General features: G+C 40.8%; 1 protein-coding gene across 8 annotated transcripts in view; it reads left to right on the top strand.

The window, feature by feature from the left end:
* Positions 1 to 10,743, top strand: part of rptor (regulatory associated protein of MTOR, complex 1) — a 67,469-nt gene that overhangs the window by 49,213 nt on the left and 7,513 nt on the right. For 5 of the 8 annotated variants that reach the window (XM_046838169.1, XM_046838031.1, XM_046838242.1 and 2 more), the window contains exons 22-29: positions 3,041 to 3,159; positions 3,660 to 3,763; positions 3,838 to 4,012; positions 4,256 to 4,366; positions 5,834 to 5,939; positions 7,653 to 7,767; positions 7,892 to 8,016; positions 8,340 to 8,441. In XM_046838169.1, the coding sequence (XP_046694125.1) occupies positions 3,041 to 3,159; positions 3,660 to 3,763; positions 3,838 to 4,012; positions 4,256 to 4,366; positions 5,834 to 5,939; positions 7,653 to 7,767; positions 7,892 to 8,016; positions 8,340 to 8,441 (957 nt within the window). Of the gene's footprint in view, positions 1 to 3,040; positions 3,160 to 3,659; positions 3,764 to 3,837; positions 4,013 to 4,255; positions 4,367 to 5,833; positions 5,940 to 7,652; positions 7,768 to 7,891; positions 8,017 to 8,339; positions 8,442 to 8,563; positions 8,630 to 10,743 lie in introns of all 8 variants that reach the window. The other 3 variants (XM_046837869.1, XM_046837793.1, XM_046837721.1) reach the window with 1 other exon arrangement.

Here is a 10,743-nt window from a genome sequence, read left to right as displayed (position 1 = left end):
CTGATTAAATCTTTGAACAGTGGCTATAATTGTCGCTTGGGTTTATATTGTGCGCTCGCTCTGATGCGTTAACGTTTCTATAGCAACGTTCACAGAGACGTGTAACACCACACTGCAACACGAATGTAACTGTGACGAGATAAAAACATCTTGACGTTTTTAGAATAATTTGTCATCAGTTGATGACTGCTAATGCCTTTTGTTTTTACCCAGAGGTCTTTGCAGTAACATGTTATAGGGAGGACTGCGCACACACACACACACACACACACACACACACACACACACACACACACTCAACTCATAACTGCAATATAGTGTCTGAGTTCTTAGTGTCTTACTGCATATTATCAATAATAAATACACACTCCTCATCTGAGGTGCTTTCAGGTCTCTGTGTGTGTGCGCGTGTGTGTGTGTGTGTGCGCGTCTGTGTGTTTTTACGAGGCTCTTTATCAGAAGTGTTCGACAGCTCTGATGTGTTTCTCTCGGCTCCTTAACTTTTCCCCTTTTCTTCTCTCTCATCTATTAACCAATCTGAACGCTCCTGGAGCTTTTATCCAATCAGCTTTCACCTGCATTTTACAGCCTCAACACACACGCTGATGTCCTCACATCACCATACTTACCATACTATGGTCTGTCTGTCAGTCCACCTGTCAGTTTTTCTATCTCTCTAGCTACTTGTCTGCCTGTGTGTCTGTCTGTGTGTCTGTCTGTCTAGCTTCCTGGCTGTCTGTCTACTTGTCTGTCTGTCTCTGTCTAGCTTCGTGTGTGTCTGTTTGTCTGGGTACATATTCATCTGTCTACTTGTCTGTCTGTGCTAATTGGATAAAAACATCCTAGCTGCACAAACACACACACACACACACACACACACACACACACACGGTGCAAACCCAGAAATCTCTGCAGAGTTTTTTTGGCTGCTTGCGATCTCTGCTGTGTGTGTGTGTGTGTGTGTGTGTGTGTGTGTGTGTGTGTGTGTGTGTGTGCGTGTGTGTGCGTGTGTGTGAGTACGGGATGTTCCTGAACACTTCATGAGCTCCGCATCCCAATTCACTGTTCACTGTTAGCTTCCTGACATCACCGAAAGAGGGGCGGCAGATAGACAGAAAGAGAAAGAAATAGAGAAGGACACATGGGTAGGTAGATAAAGAAATACAGTGATAGACAGATAGGGAGTGAGAAAGAAATATAAAGCAAAGAGCACATAGATAGATAGAGAAAGTAATACAAAGATAGACAGAGAAAGAGAGAGAGAGAGAGATGGAGGGATGAGTGCACCAGTTCCAGAAAGTCTGTATTTTTGTAGATTTCAGCTTAGATCTCAGATCTCACTTTGCTTTGATGTAAGAACACCTGCTTCATGTTTATCTGTTGAGTGTGTGTGTGTGTGTGTGTGTGTGTGTGTGTGTGTGTGTGTGTGTGTTAATGAGTCTGAGTTCAAGAAGTTCTCCAGATTGAATTGGAAGCACCATAGCGACACTGTGTGAATGTCAATGGAAGCTGAGCACGCTCAGAGGCTTTGCTACACACACACACACACACACACAGCCCAGCATACACAGTGCGGTAAGGAAAGCCTGGGGATCTGATCTATTCGATGAACGACTGGAGCATGGTGGAGAGGCTCAGCTTGCGTGTGTGTGTACGATTTACAGTCATTATTTTTCAAAGCTGAAATGTCACGCTTTGATACTGCGCTGTGTTTTTGTGTTCAGTCGATAATCTGTTGCTGAGAAAAAAAATAAACAAATAAATACAATAAGTAAAAAGCTGTGAGGTGAGCTCAGGGAGGATCTGACGTCATTCCCGGGAAAGTAATAAAAAAATGTGTATAAAATTATTGTAGTTATAAACTGTTTTTAGGGACACAGGAGAATCAGAAGTGGGTGTTTCTTGTTACTTAAAAATACTAGTAAGTGCTGGGTGAAAGACTCTGTGTGGTGTAACGACACACACCCAGTCACAAGTCTTTTTTTGTTATTTTCAGGTCAATAAAAGTTGCAGTTAAGAGAGCTGAGATTATTGGACATGATTTATGTTTACCTGAGATTACCTACAATTACCCGAGATTACCTACAATTACCCTACAATTACCCGAGATTACCTTCAATTACCCTACAATTACCTGAGATTACCTACAATTACCTGAGATTACCTACAATTACCTAAGATTACCTACAATTACCCTACAATTACCCTACAATTACCTGAGATTACCTACAATTACCCGAGATTACCTACAATTACCTACAATTACCTGAGATTACCTACAATTACCCTACAATTACTTGAGATTACCTACAATTACCCAAGATTACCTACAATTACCTGAGATTACCTACAATTACCTGAGATTACCTACAATTACCCTATAATTACCTGAGATTACCTACAATTACCTGAGATTACCTACAATTACCCTATAATTACCTGAGATTACCTACAATTACCCTACAATTACCTGAGATTACCTACAATTACCCGAGATTACCTACAGTTACCTGAGATTACCTACAATTACCTGAGATTACCTACAATTACCTACAATTACCTATAATTACCTGAGATTACCTACAATTACCTGAGATTACCTACAATTACCTATAATTACCTGAGATTACCTACAATTACCTGAGATTACCTACAATTACCGAGATTACCTACAGTTACCTGAGATTACCTACAATTACCTGAGATTACCTACAATTACCTGAGATTACCTACAATTACCGAGATTACCTACAGTTACCTGAGATTACCTACAATTACCTGAGATTACCTACAATTACCCTACAATTACCTGAGATTACATACAATTACCCGAGATTACCTACAATTACCCTACAATTACCCAAGATTACATACAATTACCCTACAATTACCCGAGATTACCTACAATTACTTGAGTTTACTTGTGGTCCCTGCTTTTCTTTTTCTTTTCTTTTTTTTATGATCTTATTTATGTCTGATGTACATTTTACTGATATAGACTTTACCCTCCTCTTTCACTTACCCAAACCCCCACCCACAGGTGTGTCCTTTAACAGCGTATACACACAGATCTGGCGTGTGTTGTTACACCTGGCGGCTGATCCGTTTCCTGAGGTGTCTGATTTGGCCATGAAGGTGCTGAATAGCATCGCCTATAAGGTACACAATGTCACTTCCTTCTGCTCAAATTTACTTCCTCTAGGTCACGACCTCTACAACCGGAACAGATTTATTTTAGCGACATGTTTATAAGCATTTTATTTCATCAGTTCTTTCTCTCTGCAAATCGTTTATTCAGCTTTTCTCTCTCTTCCTCCCTCCCTCCATCCTCTCTCTTTCTTGCAGCTCATACTCAGACTTTTCTCTCTCTAATTATGTGTTCATTTCTTCCAATAAACACACACACACACACACACGCAGCTGGAGAAGTCGGTTAATGGGATTTCTATGCTAATGTTCTAGTTTGTGGCACTGCTGCAGGCGTGGAGTGTGTGTGTGTGTGTGTGTGCGTGTGCGTGGAGGGAGACTTCACTCTATTTAGACAGAGTGTGAAGGCGTGTGTTGTGTGGAAACGGATTTTCTGCAGCTTTTCTCTTTCAGATAAGTGTGAATGGTTTGTGTGTGTGTGTGTGTGTGTGTGTGTGTGTGTGTGTGTGTAGGCTACGATGAATGCACGGCCGCAGAAGATTTTGGACTCGGGTTCTCTCACGCAATCTGCACCCGCCAGTCCAACCAGCAAGGGAACACTCATACACCAAGCTGGGTATGACACACACACTCAAACACACACACAAACACACACACCCCTTCTCCTAACTGCCCTTTATCTCCTCACAGCGGGTCTCCACCTATCCCGGGCGTGTCCAGTTCCAGCCTCACCAACGACGTGCCAAAACCACCACAAGCCCCGCCCACTCGCCCTCCGTACACACCCACTTTAGGCTCTCAGGCTCCGCCTCATTCGCACCAATTCTCACGAACACGCAAAATGTTCGACAAGGGACCCGACCAGGTGTGACTCCGCCCACTCTCATTCTTTATTCAGCTACAGATGCACATTATAAGGTTTTAAAAGGGATGTTTATTTAAATAAATATTTATTTATTCAAATTAGCTTTTTTACATAATTATTTGATTATTCATTTTTTCTCGCTCTTTTTCTGTCTGTTCTTCTACTTAATTTTTTTATTTTTTACCTGTGTGTGTGTGTGTGTGTGTGTGTGTGTGTGTGTGTGTGTGTGTGTGTGTGTGTAAGATGGCAGAGGATGGGGATGAGACTCCCGCTCACAGGAACTTTCTCAGTGTGACTCTTCAGACCGGACTGTGTGAATGGAGCGCCAAATACTTCGCACAACCCGTCATGAAGGTTCAGAACACACATATGCACGCATGCACATGCACATGAGCACACACACACACACACAGTTACACAAATACACACAAACACATACAGTACACAGAAATCTACACAATACACACACTTACACAAAGAGGTATTCAGCTACACACACACACACTATACAGAAAACTACACAAATACACACATGCAAAGGCATACAGCTACACAACTATGTACACATTTTTCGGGCAGAAGTGCAGCACAAATCCCGAGCTGCAGTTTATTACACAGTAGAAACACACTAAACACTAAAAAGTGGACAAAAACTAAAAAAAGGCTGCAGAAAGAGAAAATTGCTTGACTTTCATCATCACTTAAACCTTCTTTCTTTCTCTATGAGAAATATTCCGTATTCACTTTTCTTGTGTGAAGCTAATTTACATATTTATTACAAATTTGTTACAAGTGAAAATAACAGCATTTATTGTAAAAAGCCTTGGGAAATTAAGGGGATGTTGAAGGTCCCTGGGAAGATTGAGAGTTGTTTTTTTTTCAACATTTTTAGTGTGAAAACAGGGCGAGTCCTCAGAAAAGAGAGGGTTTGGGGAAACGAGGGCATTTTGGGAACAAAGAGAGTCCTGAAAACACTGGGAATTTTGGTCCTTAGAGAGTTCTTGGTCCAAAAGAAATCCTGGGATTAATGTGATTTCTGGGACCATAGGGAATCCTGGGAATACGGAGAACCACAGCAGTTTTGGGCTTATAGGTAGTTCTGGAGCTATAGGGATTCTGGGTCTCTAGTGAGTCCTGGGGACAAAAGTAGTCTGAAACAAAGTGGGCTCTAGAAATACAGGGAGTCCTTGGAAACATTGCGGGTCCCAGGAATAAAATGGTTTATAGAGAGACATCATGATGTGAAGCATGTTAGCTTAATATTGTATTTCTTGGATATTCCTTTCGAGTCACATGACCATTTTTCTACTGTTGCTATGGCAACTTCACTTTCCTCAATTTTGGATCCATTTTCACCTTCCTGCTTTTCAGCCGAGCCAAAAAAAAAAAACTCTCGGCCCGTCTTCTTTTGCAAAACTCAATCTCACAGGTTATACTGCAGCTGCTGTGTGTATGTGTGTGTGTATGTGTGTGTGTATGTGTGTGTGTGTGTGTGTGTGTGTGTCAGAGAGTAAACATCGTTATTGCTTTTGCTTGAGCGAAGCTGCCAAACGCAATCCTTTTATGTTACGTGTTCTTGTGTGTGTGTGTGTGTGTGTGTGTATATGTTAGTGTGTGTATGTTTGTGTATAAGTGATGTGTGTGTGTGTGTGTTTACTAAGAGTTGGCTTTTTTTGGCTCTTTCTTACAACAAAAGACAAACGGCAAGAAAATCTGATAAAAGTATAATGTTACTGTTGTCTTTTGTGGGCGTGACCAAAAAAACCCATAGCCAATCAAATGAATGTCACTTTATTACTTCGTAATTGTTGCTCCACCCAGATCCCGGAGGAGCACGATGTGGAGAGTCAGGTGAGGAAGGAGAGAGAGTGGAGGTTCCTGAGGAACGCTGGAGTGCGCCGCCAGAGCCAGCGTATCACAAAGAGAGGTACACACACAACACAAAAGGTTACACAACTACACACACACACACACACACACACAGAGTTACATAACTAAACACGCACCACACAGAGTTACACAACTACACACACCACACAGAATTACACAACTACACACACTATAGAGCTATACACACCGCATTGTTACACAACTACACACACACTACACAAAGTAACACAACTGCACACGCCACACAGGTACACAACTACACGCACACCACACAGAGTTACACAACTACACACACGCCACACAGAGTTACACAACTACACACACCACACAGATACACAACTACACACACACCACACAGAATACCACAACTACACACACCACAGAAGTTACACAACTACATGCACGCCACACAGAGTTACACAACTACACACACACCACAGAGTTATACACACCACATGGTTACACAACTATACACACACACCACACAGAATACCACAACTACACATCAAAAGAGTTACACACACCACATAGAGTTACACAACTATACACTCATACACTACACAGAGTTAACCAATTACAATCACACACACACACACACACACACACACATCAAAAAGAGTTACACATAACACATAAAATTGCACAACAACACACACCCCACACATTTAGAGGTACATGCATCACAAACAGGAAGTTACACACACATGGGTACACACTCTTCACCCACACTGCACAAGGTCCACAACACTGCACTAAAACATGTCACACAGAGATATACACACATTACAGAGTGCTACACAACTACACATGTTACAGAGTGTGGAACACAACTACACAATTTCACAACACTGCACAATATTATGCACACAAAGTTACGCAATACACACTGTTAACACACAAGAAGAAAAATGTGAGTGTGCCTGCATTTGTGTGTCTGCGTGTGTGTGTGTGTGTTTTAGTAAGTCATAAGCTTCAAAGGCTGTAAGCTGTCAGGTTTCCCTTCTGAAGTCAGCACAGTTTCAAACAGAATGTCTAACTAACACACACACACACACACACACACACACACAAACAGTAACGTCAGAGCAGAGGCTTCCATTTCACACACACGTCTTTTCCCTTCATCACAGACTTTATCTGTTTCATCCCTCACTCTCTGAAAACATGGACGGAAATGACCTGATTTACACAGAGAGAGAGAGAGAGAGAGAGAGAGAGAGAGAGAGAGAGAGAGAGAGAGAACATGAAAGAGTGATGTGGAGAGAAAGAGAGAGACCGATTTAGAGACAGAAATAATTTGAGAGAGAAACATCCTCAGAGAGAGACAGTCAGCTAGAGAACAGATAAATATACTGGAGAGAGAGAGACAAGCTGAGAGACTGAGAGACACTTTTCAAGAGACAGGCTGAAAGACTGAAAGAGGCGGGCAGGTTGGGGGATGCTGAGAAACAGAATGATATGGAGAGAGAGAGAGAGAGAGAGAGGCTGAAAGACAAAAAGAGAGAGACAGTTTTGAAGAGATGGAGTGACTGAGAGAGACAAGCAGGTTGATGTAGACAGAGAGAAACAAATATAGAGAAAAGAGAGACAGGCAGGTTAAGGGATACTGAGAGACAGACTGTTGGAGGGAGAGAGAGAGAGAGACAGAAAATATTGTCCTTTAATCTAAAATCACACTTGTATTATTCTACACCTGTTGACAACCTACACATTGATCGATAGTCCTCTTTGCTCCTCCCCCTTTTTCTAGGAATCACCCGATTGGACGATCAGATCTTCATCAACAGGAACCCTGGAGTGCCCTCGGTGGTGAAGTTCCACCCGTTTAACCCCTGCATCGCCGTCGCCGACAAAGACTCCATCTGGTACACCTTCATTCTTCATTCAGCACTGCTTCATCAGATTTTAGTCCATATTATGCTGACGTGTGTGTGTGTGTGTGTGTGTGTGTGTGTGTGTGTGTGTGTGTGTGTGTGTGTGTGTGTGTAGTTTTTGGGACTGGGAGAAAGGAGAGAGGTTGGATTACTTCTATAATGGGAATCCCAGATACACTCGCATCACAGCGATGGAGTACCTGAACGGACACGACTGCTCCCTCCTTCTCACCGCCACGGGTCAGTCCAGCTGTCAATCATACCAATAATCATAAACTATTTATAATTACTTTTTCAATTTATTATATACTTTATATGACACATTTAATTGTATTTTTATATAACTTCATTGTATATACATTTTCTTATTCATTAATTAGTAATTAACTGATTTATTCTGAATGGCTCATTGAGCTCTCAGTAGTTTCCAGTCTCCACTTCACACCACTTTTTTTTTTCTTCAACAATTTTGTCGCAATTAGCAGTTTTTTATAATGATAAAAATTGAATTATTTATTTAAAAATTAATAATTGGTTTCACAAATCTCCGTGTCACACCACAGATGACGGGGCGTTACGGATCTGGAAGAACTTTGCAGACCAGCGCAACCCCGAAATGGTGACGGCATGGCAGGGTCTCTCAGACATGCTGCCCACCACACGAGGTTTGCGGAACACACACACACACACACACACACGTGCATGCACGCACACACACACGCATGCACGCAGATACGAGCCGTTGTTTTTGCTGATCTTGCCTCGTCTCGTCCCTCCATGCTGTCAGTGTGTGGAAAAGCGTTTTGGAATTGCAGCGTGAGTCGGGACTCTAGAGAAAACCCCGGCTGCTCGGGTATGAAGCAGATGGACATTTACTCAGTAATCACATTTATTTATTTATTTGGTTAGTTTAATTTTTTTAAATGTATTTCTCCTTTCTTTTTTTAATTATAATTTATTAAACTGTAGAAGTCCAGAGGGTTTTTTTTGTTTTTGTTTTTTTTGTCTTTGTATATAGAAATCAGGAGTTTGCTTTGTTTGATTTTGACACCGTCTTGACCTTTTCTGTGTATGTAGTTTTGTTGCTATCGTTTTGAAATCCTGCATTTACTTTATAATCTCCATCCGTATGTTCTTCCTCCCTGAACGGTAACACAAACCAAACACACACAATTATGTAGGACTTTTTTCCTTTTGCATGAACTTGGAGAGCCAAACATGTTGCAGCATGAAGATCTGCTTTCTATGGGTTGGATTTGGTGGAAGATCTCCTGCTATAGAGCTCCAACCCTATTAAACACTTACATCAGTGCCTGACTGTAGCCTTCAGAATTCAGAAGATACTAACGTTGTCACTTAAATGTGATGGGGTGCACTTACTTTTGTGATATATATATATTTTAGGGGTGTAGCAGTACAAAAAATGATTCTGTGCGTGACTCTGTTTTTAAGTCACGGTTCAGTTCAGTTTAAACACAGTTGGGGGACATAAAATTGCATTTTCTTTATTAACGTAGTTTATTATTATTATTAACATGTAAACAATTTACATTTTTAAAACAGTTTGATACGAAATTGCTGCTAATGGCGGGTTAAATAATGTATAAGATAATGTTTTATGATATTTCATAAAAAAGAATAAAATAATTAGGGTATGAATACGTGTACCGTGACACCCCTGATATATATATATATCTCTCTCTCTAAAATAAAGAGATGACTCAGAGAGACAGGAGAGATTCTCATTGCTCGGCCCTTTTAATAGAAACAGGTGAATTTTTACAAATAATAGAAAAATTCATACAAAACGCCGTAAAAATAAAACTTTTCCTTCCAGTTTCATCATTCCTGCAAATAAATAAATAAATCAGACCGTGTGCAGATTTAATTGGACGTTAAACGTTGTAACGAGTGCAGGCGGGCGGGGCACATGAGTGAATTTAACCCAATTATATTCACTGTCTCTCTTAGACACACACACACACACACACACACACACACACACACAGAGTATTTTCAGACAGAACCTGGTTTGAAAGCAGTAGCTACTGTAATGAACGTCTACACCCCTCAGTACTGTCACTTCTTTCTTGCTCTTCAGTATGAATCTGATCTCAGACCTGTTAAACACGCCGTGGTGACGTGAAAGTGCTGTAATCGGTGACGTGTTGAATGATGGTGTCGGATTCAGATCCTCTGCACTTCTCATTCTGTCTGTTGTCTAGAAGTCATGGAAGTAGAATCCAATTAGAATCTTTTTTTAGAATCTGTGATTTACAGAACATTTGGACGTCAGTTACTGAGTGAATGCTGAAGTTGAATCTCTATGACACTTTATAGGATCTTTGAGGAAACATTTTCTAGCTTAGAACCTTTATTCATCCATTGAACCCATGAAGAACCTTTTGGAAACCAATTACTCTTGATTACCAAATGAGTCCATTAAGAACCTTTTTTTTGGAAACTAAGAACTTATAGAAGCCTCAGGTACTGAACAAATAAAGAACCTTTTCTAGAAACTTATTTGCTGAAATCTTAAAGAACCTTGAAGAACCTATCTTAGAAGCATTGATCCCTACCACTAACCCAGTGAACCATTAAAGAACTCATTGTTTGGGCAGTTAAGAGTCCTTGATTACACAGTGAGCCCTTAAAGAACCCTTTAGAGAACCTTCTTTAGAAGCTATAAACACAATCCGCACAAGGAACTTTTACGTGAATCCTTTAGGTAAATATCTTTACCCATTTATGTTTGTAAATGATTCATAGATGTTCTTTAATTTTTTGAGGTCATTTCTGGCACATGTCCATGAGATCCCTCACTAGCCTGCTAGCTAGTGCCCTAATTTAGCTAGCCCGCTAATTTAAGCTAGCTTTCCCCCCTAGTGGCACAATCTTAATGTTACGCCTGATGCTGGAGTTCTGTACTTCTCCAGGTTTCTCCTGAGCTTTTCCTGAATTTCGTTT

Source organism: Silurus meridionalis, chromosome 1 (assembly GCF_014805685.1).
Source record: "Silurus meridionalis isolate SWU-2019-XX chromosome 1, ASM1480568v1, whole genome shotgun sequence".
Classification (NCBI taxonomy): domain Eukaryota; kingdom Metazoa; phylum Chordata; class Actinopteri; order Siluriformes; family Siluridae; genus Silurus; species Silurus meridionalis.
This window is presented reverse-complemented; position numbering and strand designations above follow the sequence as displayed.